The following is a 15370-nucleotide window of genomic DNA, read 5'->3' on the forward strand; positions in this document are numbered from 1 at the left end:
GGCTATAAATTGAACTGTGCGCTTTAGTGATACTGTTTCCAAGCCTTTGCTTATTTCTCAAAATGTAGCCTGAAGGTTTTTTGATAATATAATCAGATCAATATTGTCTCAAGGAGGTATTTTACCTAAGCAGTTCGAACGAGTTCTACATGTATCCCTTTTGTTTTCTTTTTTGTTTTTCTTTTTTGTTTTTGTTTTTATTACAAAGTCAAGCTTCAGCTTCATAATTACACTGGCACCTATAACGTGGTACTTCAGCTGGGAAGATTTTTGTGGTTTTCGATGACAGCTCTGTGGATCATGGGTGGATGAAGAAAGGAATGGGGAGTACCTGAGCATTTCCTGGACTCTCGGAAAGTTAAATGAGAGAAGCTTATTATTAAAAACATGCAAATTACGCACGCTGGAAAAATGTGAGGGTCCGCAAACAGAGATCTTGGCAAACATAGTGGAATGCGTGCCAGACAGGGCTTCTTGCAATTCCGGTCCTCTCCAGGCACCCCAGCGAAACTCGCTTTGACCAGCCCGCGTGTCCTAATCACTCATTCACTTTACTTCTTATGACCTATTATCTCTTGGCTGAATATTAGAACAGGACTGGGAAAATAAAACAGTCTTGGCTGTTTTGAAGTTGCCCGGTCCTGAGGTGAGAGTCCGCTTCACAAGGAGGTGACAGCACAAGCACATTCTTCTGTAGCATGACTCATGTGCAGCCAAATGAGGACAGCAAACACCCAACCGGGTAGCTGTTGCTAGATGTGCTGCAGGAAAGCATGTAGCATTCTGCGGTGCTAAGTTTGGGGCGTACTTCAGAAGTCTCTTTTTAGTCCTCACTTGAGCTTGCTGAAAGCATGATATTGCAAGACAAAAGCATGACATGTTTTTTATTACCATATGCCCTACCCTTGCTGAGAGAGTGGTGGAATGTTGCTCAAAATAACGCAAGCCTGTGTGCACTACAGCCCTACTTTTAACTACTTCCTTTGCACCAGCTGTCGCTCTTCCAAATACGTCGGCGCAGACACTATTCTGAAATCCCTGTTCACGGTGAGCTGTAGGTAAGGAAGGAACAGTTACTTAACTGTTCTGTAGTCTGTGGACACCACTAACCACAGACGTGGAGCTGCCACCCTGGTGTGAGCAACAAGGCATCCTCAGAAGGGAGGACAGACTCTCACCACTTCCAGTTTTACTATTAACACAACACCCGTTTTCACTCTCCTACACCTGTCTGCTCCATTTCAAAGGCTGCAGATCACTGGTCATTGATACTCTCCCTCAAATTTAAACCTCCCCATCAGTGCAATTCATAGCAATGAGAGCTTTAACTAAAGCTCTGCCTGCTGATTTCTCGAAACAGCTGGGATGAAGTGGCTGTGGAGCTCTGTCTGAGGGGGTACAATCCAGCTCTAGAAACAACCGTCTCATTAACGTAAGCCTGTCTGTTTTCTGCCTCATAGTCCTCTTGCTCAGAAAGGCTTGTTTTATGAATGAACAAATGTTGTTCTTGACTTGATACAGTTTTCTAATTGTAAATGCTTGTTTCTGGCAATTGTGCCTCTCATTTGAGGGTAACAAGGGCGTAATTATTCAGCTCTCATGCATCATGAACTGCTGAGCATGAGGTATTAATGGAGTGCTTTGCTGCCACCATAGCTTAATAGCTACAGCTGCAGCATTGTGCTCTTGTTTGGCTGGGGTTCATGAAAAAGGGGGATGCAGATCATTAAGTTTTATGTTCAGAGTGATTTACAGATGTAGAAATAACAGTAGACTGTGCTAGATGGACAAAGCACTTCTGATTTAAAAGGAGCTATTATACCAGCAGAGCTGTGATTTGTACTTGTACTCGTGGTGGTACAAAGCCACCAGCACTGGTCCACCTCCTTACAACCCCCAATAATCTCAATAAAAGAAAGTTGTGTTGGTATAATTGTGTATGCTGGCAGGGCTGTACTGGTGTGGGGGGGGAATCATACCCTACCATCACAGCTGGCTAGCAGATGTTATAAAAGGAAGCTGCAAATGGATGCTTTCGGCTAGCTGCAGGCTTTGAGGTGATACACGACTCTGAGCCCGGTCTCTCCCCATCCATCCAGCTATCGCATTAGCTCTGCTAAGTGCTGAGATGCAAGCGCTGCAGTGAAGAGGTGGGTGTTGCCCCAGCTCCACATGGGAAAGTAAAAGGGGCATCTCCTCAGTCCTGCCCTGAGATGTTCCAGCTGGGAGGCCAAGCTCCCCCAGTAGCTGATGGAGGAAGAGGCACGACCAGAGGGTGAATCAGAGGGGAAGGGTAACTAACTCCTGCACTCTGAGTCACTGCTGCTGTGAGTCACTCTTGCTCTTCTCTTTCTTCATTGACTATCCAAGGAAGAATGGCTGGCTATCATTATTAGTCCCATGCAAACAGCCTCCAAGACATGCTGCTTTTCGCTGGGAGAATGGCATTGACTCTCTCTGGGCTGTAAAAACAGGGGCAGGATGAGTGCTCTCTCTAATTTCCTAGTCTGTCCTTGTATGCCTAAGGGTTAGGTGCCTCTAAGTCTATACCTGTGGGGTTTTTTTCCCAAGGTTTCTAGTCTTGCTACAACACCTCCTATGCCAAGAGGGCTCCTTGCCTGCTGTTGTTCTTCCTGCACAAGCGCATACGTATAAGGAAAGAATAAGTGGATCAGACATACTTAATTTAGCAATGATTCTACAGCAGTGGCTTGGGGATATTCACCCCTGTGGGGACAAATGCCCCACCACTCTGCTTGGCCTACCACATCATACCCCCCCCCCCCCCCCAGCTCCACTTGAAAAGCTGGCATAGTCTTGTTGTCTTTCTGGTAGCCCCTTCATCAACCACAGAAACAAGCAGGTGTTTCCTTCACCGCCACACATTACTTTATTCTACACACACTCACACATGCAAAGCACAGAGCACTCAGTCTGTTCCTTTTCTTCTGTGCTATCCCCTTTTTTCCCCAGGTGCTTGGTCTGCTGCAGAGCTGCCTGCCTACCTTTGCGCAGTCCCTGTGGGCACACCGCTCTGGAGAAACAGGCGAGAGGGGCTCTGCAGGTGACATACCGGGCAGTGCCTCTGCGCACCAGGCAGGGCTGCAATCATTTTAGGGCCAGTCAGAGTAACCCGGGGGCTTTTGCAGCGCTGAGGGTTGGCACTGGGACACCTGCACCTTCCTTTGTCACTTCACACTGCCGGCTGAACGTCCCGTCACAGTGAGGAGGGCAGGACTGCTGCTCTTCTGCTAATGCTCTAGAGGTTGCAGTTTATTCCTTTCAAATGGCTGCTTTGTGCATTGCTGTTATTCTAGGTCTGTAATCATCTAAAGAACAATATATGAAATCTACAATGTCTTGGGCATTTTCAATTTAACTCAGCTCAAGCCAGGACCCACAAAACTGCATTTTAATTGAAGCAATTTTATCTATCTCCTAATCCTTTATTCTGCTTCAAAAGCTCTGGCCTTCATGGCCAGCTAGTGCTCTGAAGGACATACTCTGCTCAAACGCAAGTCACCTCAGAGCCAGCTAGACCTTACCGAGTGACCAAACTGCTTTTGAAAATATTTATCTGCTGTGCCTTTCTTTAAAGCTGTAGTTCAGCTACATGCGAAAAGCAGGTGCTGCTGGAAGTTGTCTCATGTTCAGGAAGTGGTATGAAAACACCAACCCCAGGAACAGCACTGTTCTGAGCTGCTCGCTCAGGAAATGTCAGGTAGCGCTGCTGCTCTGCGGTGGCCCCTTGATTTTAGCTTCTTCGTCTGCACTTTCTTTTCTAGCTCTGCTCTGCTTATTCGCCCCGCCACCACCCCAAAGGCAAGATCCCCTCAGTCTCCTTGTTATGAGCCCTCCCTATCATATTACTGTCTCCGTCCCAGCACATCACAAGCAGCCACAATACCATGCCTTTGGCTACTCAACACTGGCTTCTTAAAGCCAAGCTTTTGCAGCACTAGGCCAGAACAATGCCAAAGATTTCAGTATCTAAATTCTGCCTCCGCATAAAACTGAAAGCTTGTCTTGGCAGTCACCTCATGCTTGAGGTAGGAAACTCCTGCGGTGCTGCAATTCTTTTTTTCTGCTTTTTATTTAAAAAAACTTTCACACTTCCTACCTGCATGAAGTGCTGCTTCTGGGCATAGCGAGACAGCTTCAATTTCACTGTCAGAGCAGCTTAGACAGAAGTTTGGCAGAGGGCAAAAAGCAGACAGATTTTTTTGCCAACTGCCCCAAGGCAGAGGAGCTGCTCCGGGCAGGTGATGAGAGCTTGTTTGATACTTAATAAATTGTCAAGTCCTTAACCCAGTAAACCAGTGCAGATACAAGATAATAAGAGGATAAAGCTACTTCGCCAGTTGTTTATAAATACGGGCTTTCATTTATTTTTTTTTAATGTAAGCTCCTGGATGGTGGGAACCCACTGTATACTGGTCAGTCCCTCGTAATAAACAGCGGCACATACTCACCATACTGGCTGTGAGAAACCGGAGCGGTGACCCAGGGGACTAGGGGAGGCTGATGGACTCTGGGCTCAGGGACAGGCAGACTAGAAGCAAGTTCTGGAGCAGCCAGCTGGGGGTCATCAGTGACCCCTAGAAGGCATAGGAAGGAGCAGCCGACAGCACTTACTGCTTTTGCTGTTCTCCAGCTGCTGTTGTGCTGGAAAAAAGTAATCCTTCTCCAGGAGAGGAAGATGACAAGCACCAGTGCAACCTTCCGACCTCCTTCCACGTAGTGGGATTAAACAAGCCCTGGGACCAGGGACTGAAACCAAGAGCTGCCTGTTCCCAATGGGATGGCCTTGCAAGTGTGCAGCCCCGTGCATCTGCCGAGGAGCGAAAGGTAAGCCAAGCGCATGGCGCCTGCACCTGTGCTCCTGCCTGAGAACTGAAGCGGCCCGAACGGGAGGGCTGCTTAAGAATACCCTAGAACTTTGTGGTGAGGGCTGTCTCCTGCCACCTGGATGTAAATCTCTGCAGGCAGAAAGAACAGGACATGGGCCTGCCACAGGCCCTGTCTCTGGTACTCATTTCTCCCCATGCCACACAGCCAGCAGCACCTCCCAGATGCCAGCCCAGTCACACTCATCAGCAGGGCCCAGCAACACGCAGCTCCAGCTTTCCTTGGCTTTCAGCCGACACTCGGTGTGAAAAAGCACATCTGTACTTCTGTCCCTAGCCAGAGGGATGGCCAAGGCCACTGGCCAGCACACAGCCCCTCACGCTCAGCAGCGGCATTTTGCTCCATGCTGTGTCTAAGAACAGCGGAGCCCTGAGCAATTTTAAGTTAAACAGGGCAGAACATGCGGCAACTTGATGCTGTATTCCACAGCCTCTGGGTCAGGTTTAGTGCATCCTCCTGCACCTTTAGCAGAACATGAAAATCCCAGACACATGTATGAAGCGTACATAGCAGGCAAGCAGAAAAGAGACTTCTCTCACTCCAGGCAGGTCTGCCCTTTAAGTACCGACACAGCCAGAAACTGCTGATACCTGCCAGCATTTCTATTAGTGCACAATGTGCTCACATTACCTCCTCCTCTCATAAGCTTTCTACTAATGTTTGCACCTGCTCTTCCTCGTCTCCTGCTTCTTTTTGTGCTAATAAGCTCCTAGTCCTCCTCCCTGGAGCATGACTCAGCGCCCCTGCTCCACCCCCCCACCTTCATTACAAGTTATCACTATCAACGCATCCTGCTATATCCCCTCTATACCCCACACAGTGATCTGTTCCCAAAGCCTTTCAGGAGCAAAGAACCCACTCCTTCCTAGCTCACACAATGCAGAACACAACAATTTCAGAGCAACACAGAAAGTGTGCAAGCTGTCACATAACCTGCAGTATCTTCACCAAGCACCGTCATCCTCAAGCTTTTCAAAGCCACCCTTCCTCTTCCTTTAAAAAAGTTTCGTTTCCCCTTCTCATCTTCCCAGTTTCTACCCAACAAAAGCACTATCACTCTTTAACTTATCTCAAGCCCCCAGAGCTCAAACATCAGGGTTGTTGGGGTTTTTTTGTTTTTGTTTTTCTTTTCAGTGTCAAACAGTCTGTACTACCTATTTTCTTCTCCCAACACCTACATTTTAATTTCCAGTAAAACTGAGCCCCAAACTCTACCTGTACTGGCTCAAAGGATATATACTGCACTCATTCTGGAGCTGAAGAGGATGGACAACTTTTGGGTGGGATAGTCACAGACCAGCACATCCAAACACAATGGCAGTGGACCACTTTTTCTGTGGCTCCTAGCTCTTGTCCTCCAGTTACAGGATGTACTCTGACACTCCCCAGGGAGAAAGTCGCTGCTCTAGCAGAGGAAGGAAAAAAAGGAGCAAGACAACAATCTGATTCTCAAAGCCGTTATATCACCCGAATAGCGAACACAGTTTATTTCTAAAACAGCTGGAGTCCCATATTTGACAAAGTTGCAGACAGATGGAGCTTTCCGAATCAGGCTGACACTGAAGGAAACTTACAATACTTTTGCTGGAAGAGCTACAGTAGTGAGATGCCAAAGTCCCTGCCAGACAGAGCTGTCACTCAAAGACCCCCGGTACAGCTGGTGATACCGGCAAAACCTGTGCTTTTCTTGGTAGACATCTTTCACGAGGAGGATTTGGGGGAAACGAGGAAGTTTTGGCAGAAGGGATGTCACTTTTCCAGCCCGAAAGCATCCCGCATGAAGGGCATCTGGTGGGTCTACGGACCCAGCACTGTCACAACAGCAAAAGCTGCAGGCATACCTTAGACCTGTCGACAGGCACAAAAAACAAAAGAGAACCTGTAATTTACTTCTCTTGATCCAGTGTAAACAAGTGTGCTTGCAGCAAAACATATTCTTTGGACGGTCACAGGGCATAGTTCAGAAATTCTTTGGTTGTCAGATCGCATGAAATTCCCCCAAATTTTTTTTTCACCTCATGGTGACAAGTGACAGAGCGACGTGGGAGGCTGAAGAAAAGATGCCAGTGTAGCGCCAGGAGAGGGTGCACGATTCCAGCAGAGTGGAAACAGCCTTTTCTTCAGTACAAGCTCAGGCTCCAGCCCCAGTCCTCAGCAGGTGCTTTTCCCCACTGCCACTGTAGTGCTGATGTCTCAGCTGCGTTCACGCTGTCTCCAGCAGAACACCGGTTTCCCGCAGGACTGCCAGGAGGGGTTAAAGCTTGTAGGAAGGTGCCTACTATCTATCTGAAGTGATATCTTAGGAAGTGAAGGAGAAATAGAGCACTTCTTTTTCCTCTGGGGGAAGAGAAGAGGTTGTATCCTTAAATATCTATCATGTCAGTCCAAATTGAAGTCAGAGTGCTAGTTTCCAAAAACTGTAGTTAAGTCAGTCTTGAAAGAACTGCTGATCAAGCACCTCTGTTGCAAAAAAACACATATATTTATGTATGTGTACCTTCTGCTGCAGACATTTTCACTCAAAGTGCCCAGAATTAAGTCCCTTGTCATGCATGTCCTTTGGATCGTCTCATGCTCACAGGGCAAGGAAGCCTGAACCTGACAGTGGATTTCTAGCTGAGAAACCAGAGAGTCTTTGAGGCATGCTCAGTTCCAGTCATTAAAAAGAAAAAAGTGACCCATTTCTGACCAAACACAAAACACGTCATCCAAAGGTACGGGGCAGAAAAGCAGGCTGAAGGTGGACGTTGTAAAGAAATAAAAAGTAGTCAATATGAAATCAATAACATTACAACTGTCTGTTATATAGTTTTATTTGAATAATCCTCTATATTAATGTCAAAGCAGTTTATCTTGGAGTGAATATATGTATCTTCATCCACAAAGAGCAGACTTTTGCGCTTTCAAATTGTTTCCTGCTCTGTGTTGCTGTAAACAGGGCACTTAAGAAAATGAATAGCAAGAAGAATCACAGAAACTGTGCACCATGAGGAGGGGGATTTCTACCTTTTCAGGTTATCTGCTCAGTTATTTTCATTTACTTACTCAAAATTTTTGACCCTTTATCAGTTGGCCAATTTCTCTTGTCAAAGCATAAAAAAAAAAATCCAAAGTACAGATACATATATTAAGATGAAAGAAAAAAATAAGGTGACGACAAATGGCAATGTATGATGATCTGCTATGAGGCACAAAAAGAATTTTCTGAGAGGACCATTAATTTGCCTACCAGTATCAATGCAGAATTTCAGACAAATAGAAAAATGCATAGCAGGCCAGAAAATGCTTTTTTTTTTCTCCAGATTGGACCTGGTAAACTGTATAAATCCTACTTTATGCAGAAATCTGCTGCACCATCATGCAGTTGTCCAGGCAGAAGAGACCAACTCATAAGTTCTACTTCACAGCTAGACATGAAAGGGGACAGTGCCAAGAAGGAGGGGCCTGCGCATCCCTTTTTGCCGCAGAGAATTTCCAGCTCACCAGGGATGGACTGCAAAAGAACAGAAAGACAGAAGTGCCAAGAAGGCATTGTCTCAGCCTCGGAGTTACACGGAACTGCTCTGCTTGTGCAAGCTCTGGGCAGAGTCCCCAAAAGCATGGATCCCAGCAGAGGCAGAGGAAGGGACAAACCGTATGTAAGAGAGAGAAAGTAAGCACATTGCTCCATTCACAATAGGCTTTCCATAAACACTGTTAGACTCCAAAGAGAATAATTCATAGGAAATCCACAGAAATTTTCTACAGAACAGGTCTTACAAATACCCATTTTACAAGCAGGTATTTGTAAAAAGGAAAGAAAAAGATCCCACAAACCAATAAACATGTATTCTTGGGTATGTATTTTCCTGTATTTGGCAGATGGAAGTTTTTAAGAATAGTCTTTGACTGTTAACAACCTGTAAAAATTCATGGAGAAAAAAACCTGATTTCATCGTGTACTTCTGGGGCTAGGAGGAAGTGTTTGCAGTGATGTATTCAAGTTGCAGTTCATGATTTTTGATGCTGGCTGAGCTGATGCTAGAAAAAGCCCACGGTTCTGATGTAAAGAGGTAAGAAAGACTTGGGTCAGCTTATCCAGGCACAAATCAGTTTGTAACAGTTCTTTTGTTATACAAATCATCCTTGGAAGTTAAGAATCAGGTAGGAATTTGCAGGATTTCCCTTCTGTAAACAGATGGAGGAAATCAGAAGCACGTTTTCCATCCTTCTGAAAGGAGAATCAAATGATTCTCCAAATGAGTTTTAAATGCACTTACTGCAAATAGCTGGAAATGATCACAGCCCAGCTTGTGAGACAGAAGTCGTCTTTCTCTGTAAAGCTCATAAAAAGCAGGTTCTCCATTATATACTTCTTGCGGGTGTGGAGGTGGGGTGAGCAAAAAAACTTTGGTTCACAACATTGTTTCGCATAGGCATTCAAGCAGATCTTCAAAAGCTACCGGCTGTCCAGGCTAGTAACAAAATACCCATGCTGTCTCCTCAGTAGTGGACGCTCCTCTTTGGTACCCTATTTTGTAAGGCAGAGGTGTTGCAGAGACGAAGGAGTCATACAGATGCATCTTTGAAAAAGGAAGACAGTGTCACTTGAGTTGCCACAAACAAATTCATGTACTTCATTATGGAACACACGGGAAACCTTCTCTTGATAGGGGGTGGAGGAGGGAGAAGAGAAAGCACCAATACATTCACTACTTGCTAGAAGCAAGTTATTTTGCTCTTGTGGTTAGTTGTTAACAGCTGTCAGTAGCTGTGATATGTCTGTGTTGACAGAAAATGTGGAATTATTGCTTTGTGAGTAATTTTGAGTAAGAAGGAACAGGAGGGTAATAAATCCATCCAGGCAGATACAGCCCTGTGGCAGAAAATGTAAATATTCAGTTTGGGAAGCATTCTCACAGTTACTAAGTGTGATACTTACTTGTTGACTGCGTGATGCACGAAACCTTGTAGGACGACCACATGCTTAAAACACAAAGGATCGTAGCTACGAACCCGAAAATCTGGATGAGAAACCAAACAAACCACAAATACTTGCAGAACATTAGATGACACATAGTCCATGAATGTATGGACGCTCTTGTATACCCAGCTACGTATTTTAAGACATTAACAGACCAAAAAAAGTGATTTTTTACTCTGTTCTGCCAATATACTAAAAAAAAAAGTTTCCATAGTATAATAGCAGCTTATGTTTTGTCAAAACAGTGACTGAAAGACAGACTGAGAATCATATACAAGGAGGGAGAAAAAGCTGGACAGCAGCATAGTCTCCCCTTCCGGACTTCTCACTAGGATTCTGCAACAAAGAAAAGACTTTTTCTAACACCTCTGATTACTGCTCTTTTACTGCCCCACGCAAACAAATCTTTCCCTGCCATCTACCCAATAAACAAGTCAGGTAAGTCTTCTAGTCCGTTTGCATCATCAGGAGTAAGTTTCTGAAAGCAATTCTTTATTCTGGAGGAGTTGTATTTCAGGTCCTGCTGCTGTGAAAATACTATTGCCCACACTTAGAAGCCATGCCTCTCTCTATAAAGCCCTCCAGCCAACAGAGGCAGAGACTGTCTTCCAGTAACTCAGCCCAGGACCCCAGTGGGTTTCAACTCAGCAGAAATTATCTTAAACAGGGCTCTGTTCAGGAGCAGGAGGCATCAAAAGACAAAGACTGGACTGAAATCCTTTAGGTTACTTCTAGCTGCCACAACAGCCATTTGTCAAAACTGAGATGTCTTAATTCTTCCCCTAAACATATTAGTTCCTATGAGTTCAAACAGGAGCCTTTGGTTGCAACTCTCTGACAGGATAAACACCCACTTTAGTGGCGAGTCTGGAGTCTCACAACTAAACGTTTTTGTTGGCATTGTGTTACAGAACATTCACTGAAATGAGCTAGAAGGTAGCGAGAAGTTCACCCAACCAAGGTACAAGCATGGCAATTCTGTAACAAAATAAAATTATAAGTAATAGATTTCCAATGCTCTACTTTATATATATTGCAACTATAAAAGTGCCAAGACTAATAACACAGTCTTACCGATCCAGCCACAAGTCCAGTCAAATTGTAACTCTTGGATGCTGCTACAATAGATGCAATGAGAAGCAGAATTGTACCAATTAAATAATGAAGAAACTCCTGTAAAGACAAGCACAGCCTGCATCAGAAGGGAAACTTTTCAGAAAAGCATTTCAATATGCCTCAGAATGAAAACAAGTTGGCAGATGTTACTCAAACCCAGAAGACAAAAGATGAGTCAAAAGAAAAAAAAAAAAAAGCTTAAAAGAAAAAAAAAAAAACACGTTGTGAGCAGATTTTTGTACCATACCTGACTTTTTGTTCAAAAAGGGAGAGAGGGCCAATCTCCAGGTCTACTAATGCCACTCAAGTAAGGTCTACTTACTGGATATGGACACAATCCTTACAGTTCAACTTAGTACATTACTGAAGGTGAAACACATATCTTTACTGCATCAAGTATGCCCCTTACTTACAGAGACAGTTCTGCAGGAAGGTAGAAGGCTTAAGGGCATATTTCTCTAGCCTATATGAAATGGCAATAAATGGCAGCAAATGGCATAAGTGGAAAACCAAGTGCTCCTACTTCTGATAATCTTAGAAAGCAAGCAGTGGATCTACCGCTGGATCTACTAACAATTTACATCAGCCAAGTCTGAGAACAGGAGAGAACCCACAAAAAGCACAACCATGTAGACACTCATAACCAACACCCAGCCTCCTAAGCCTGTAAGGGTGGCTGCAAGCTGTCCTGCACTAAAACATGATGCCACAGGTTTTTCTGAGAGAGCACTGAGTCACCACATTTAAGCTCCTCTCCAGTGTGATGAGTATCAGTCAGGAGTCAATTTTACCTTATTATAAGCAGGGGTTATTTGTGGATTTAAGTTTTGAATCCTCACAACGATTATGGTAATCAATATGGGTGTTTGCAAACTGAACACGGGTTGTTTCTTTTGTGTGGTGGGTTGGGCAGGACGGCATCTGCTCAGTTTATCTGCATTGCACTACCAGCACGAGCCAAGCAAATGCCATGCATAAGGCAGAGGAAATATTCTGTCTAAAATGAAAGGAGAGAGAATATAGTCCCAATTCAAGAAATACCAGAAGAGAAACAGACCATCACACCAAACCACTGAGGAGGACCTTTGCCATAAAGTAGGCTCTGAGACTGCAACTTACTTTCCTCATTTGTAACCTTGTTTCAGGTAATCAAGATCTCAACCCTTGCTTTTGCTAGAATTAATTATTTCCATCAGGAGGCTTCCCTGGCTAGTCCATGATGCAGCAGGCAAATTAGGCACGCCATTGCCTCCATTGCAGTGTACACAGGCCACTACTTCAGAGGAATACAAGGGATGGGCAAAGGTGCAAAGAATCATCAAAGGCTAAATTACATGGAGAGCGAGCCCCTGGCACGACTGGGAGAGTGCCCCTCTGGAGACATACTTCCCAGCTTTAAAATGTGTCAGCGCTGAAGAACCTCTCGAACCACCACAACTTTACTGACTGCAAATAACGCCCCTGATTGCAATGCAGAGATCCTGTGAGGAAACCGAGACAAACACCGGCTGTAGTTTCCCAAAGTCTCTGACAGGCCTTCCTATTCTATTCCAAGGATACTTAAACGTGACTGAGAACGAGGTTGGTTGTAAAAGAGCAGCAATGTTCAAGCATTGCATCCCATAAAGCTATCTGTAGCTGAGCAGCCACAAACTGCAGTGCCTTAAACTCACTAGTGACTCTAGAACATTTAGGAATGATTAAGCACACAGCAAAAAACAAAAGCAGCCTATGCAGAGGTCAAAATGGCACAGTCTTCTTACAGCAATGCACACCCTAAATGCTGCTTTGCAAAACTAATTTATTGGCTTACTTCAATCCCTGCATCTGTACTATCTCTAGATAAAGAAGTACTTTCTAGAGACAGACAGTGGTGGCACACATCTGAAAAAATAAAAAGGGGCACAAGTCTAACCATAATCTTGAGCTACAAGGAAAATTAATTTTTTTCTCTCTAGTTAGAAGCGGATGGATGGACAAACAGTTATCTTAGATCTGCAAACTGCTTACATAGCTTCCATTAAACACCATCCAACCACTTCTTGGATTTCAAAATCTTCCTATATCTCTTCAGTTACCTTTCCTCATCCCTTTGCTCCTTCCTCTATGGAACTAACATGTCACTATGTGTAAGGGAGACATGTTCTAAGAGGTTATTAAAATCTGTCATCCCACACTAGGGTGCAGGACTCTTCGTTAGCTGACCTCACCCAAAGCTAGTGAGGAAGTTCAGGTCTGGCATTTTCTGTGCTGCTTGTCAGCTCTCTGCTAGGATATGAGAGATGGATGTACAGGGGAAATGTGGGAACGAGGCAGGAACATCCTGCAGGATATCCCAGGAATGGCAAGGCTATGGCCATCACCTATTTCTGGCTATTGTGTAAGTTACCTGAAACAATACCAAAAAGAGACATATTTGGCTTAAATAGCACTCATAGGCTTTATTTTGGGATGGGATGTAGTACATGAATTCTAATGCTGTGACTTGGTACTCTAGCAATCCCTTTGCTGCTATAAATGACCTGAGCTAGAATCCATCTGCTGAAGGACTGATAATCAGTAGCTTCTTTTCAATTGTCTCAGAATAACACTATTGCCTTCTCTGGAGTAAATCTGGATTTCTATCTGTGTAAAGGAGTGCAGGATCAGATCCAAATCATCTGAAAAACTTACAACACCCGCTGAACTGAATACTAATAACAAAAGCAACAAAAGGATTTGTATACAAGACAAAAGAGGATTACACAAAAGACTGCCTATCATTGTGTGATAGAACAAGAAAATGGACTAAGTAATCGAGACATCAACCCACAAGAAAGGCAAGGAACCCTGACTTACCGCAAGTGGCCAGCTAACACAAGTGAGCTTCCTGTAGATTCTGAAAATGTGGATCATGTAGAAGAACAAAATCATAACCAAGTCACACATGGTGACAATCTGAAAATAGCTGTATGCACTGTAATCCGTCCATGGAGAATTATTTACACTGATGAATCCAACCAGCAGTGAGATCTGAAAGACAAAAGGCACATTAAAGATATTTGCAATGGTGCTCAGAGGGCTGTGGAGATGCTTTTAAACACAACAAAATGTCACTTAGAAACAGAAGACAAATATCTAATATAAATTGGATGGTCCCAACAAAATGGAGGACAAAGTAACAAGTATGGTAACACCATTTTAAAATTTGCTGTTAACTGAGCTAAAACAACCATTAAGAGTGGGGAAAAAGCCAACTGCTAGAAGGAAAGCAGTAGCTTCAGCCTGAAGAATCCAACCTGAAGAAGTCTCTACGTACAATCCAAGGGGTCTCAAACAGAGAAGAGGCACTGAATGCCTGGAGTTGCATCAGTGACTAAAGCAGCTAAACCCCACGGACTTTCAGAAGGAAATCACTGAAAGCTGTAAAAACAAAAGTGCCCATGAACACATGCGCCTTTATTTCCATTTAGTGAGATTTCTCACATGCAAAATCAGAGGACCTGACTGCAACTGAGCTAACAGTTTTACTCTTCCTTTTCTGCCATCTACAGAGCAGGAGCATTAGCAGACCATAAGGTAGTATCATAGCAAATAATATAAGGATTTGGAGGAATTGATTGATGCACTCCACCCCAATACAATACTTACAAAGTCTTAATATGTTAACATTGTCACATGAAAGTATAAAGCATTATTGTACAACTTCTTTCAGTTGTAGGCTTGCAAAGGACAAAAGCTATTTTATTTTTTTAATCTAAAGCTACCTGTTTATTTTACTGATCTTGCTGCTTGTACCAGCCTGGCTAGCCTGGTGATAAAAGTAAATCTACCAAGCATATATCCAAATATTCTCTTATTATAGACTTTGTCAATGCATGCTTTCAGCCACTGTAATTTTTAGTTCATCCAAAGTCAGCCAGGAGCAGTAGTGATTCACATTTCAGGTGTTTCTCCAAGATGTTAAAAAAAACATCTGAGGAAGCCAGCATTTCAAGACTGCACCATCCCTCCCTGCACACTCATCTTCCAAACTCCCAAGCAACTGCATCTATTATCAGAATAATTTCCTTTAGATTAAAAGGCAAGAAAACCCCAACACCCAAACAACATAGCTTAGATTCTCCCTGCTGTAATTTTAACTGAGTTTCACCTGCTCAGATCTAAGCGGACAGGTTACACATATGCATTCTCAACGGCAACCAAAAGCTCTATTCACACACAACTTCACAAAAAGTTTGCAAGAACTGGCACCTTGCCTAAATGCCATTCAAACCACCACATCAATGTCGCAACAGTGAATCACCTCAAAGAAGTGGCTCCAAAGAGAAAAGTCCATGCTCTGGGATCCTTTCCCACACAAGTGGCTAAGCTGCTGTTAGATCTGGTCCAACTCTATTATAT

At 44.0% G+C, this 15370-nt stretch overlaps 1 protein-coding gene across 5 annotated transcripts in view; it reads right to left on the bottom strand.

Moving 5' to 3' along the window:
• CMTM7 (CKLF like MARVEL transmembrane domain containing 7) overlaps positions 1-15370 on the bottom strand; it is a 55934-nt gene that overhangs the window by 19126 nt on the left and 21438 nt on the right. For 2 of the 5 annotated variants that reach the window (XM_075418949.1, XM_075418951.1), the window contains exons 2-4: positions 13826-13999; positions 10946-11044; positions 9830-9911 (exon numbers count right to left, since the gene is read on the bottom strand). In XM_075418949.1, the coding sequence (XP_075275064.1) occupies positions 9830-9911; positions 10946-11044; positions 13826-13999 (355 nt within the window). Of the gene's footprint in view, positions 1-6368; positions 9471-9829; positions 9912-10945; positions 11045-13825; positions 14000-15370 lie in introns of those variants that run through there. The other 3 variants (XR_012763738.1, XM_075418953.1, XM_075418952.1) reach the window with 3 other exon arrangements.

Source organism: Opisthocomus hoazin, chromosome 4 (assembly GCF_030867145.1).
Source record: "Opisthocomus hoazin isolate bOpiHoa1 chromosome 4, bOpiHoa1.hap1, whole genome shotgun sequence".
NCBI classification, from domain to species: domain Eukaryota; kingdom Metazoa; phylum Chordata; class Aves; order Opisthocomiformes; family Opisthocomidae; genus Opisthocomus; species Opisthocomus hoazin.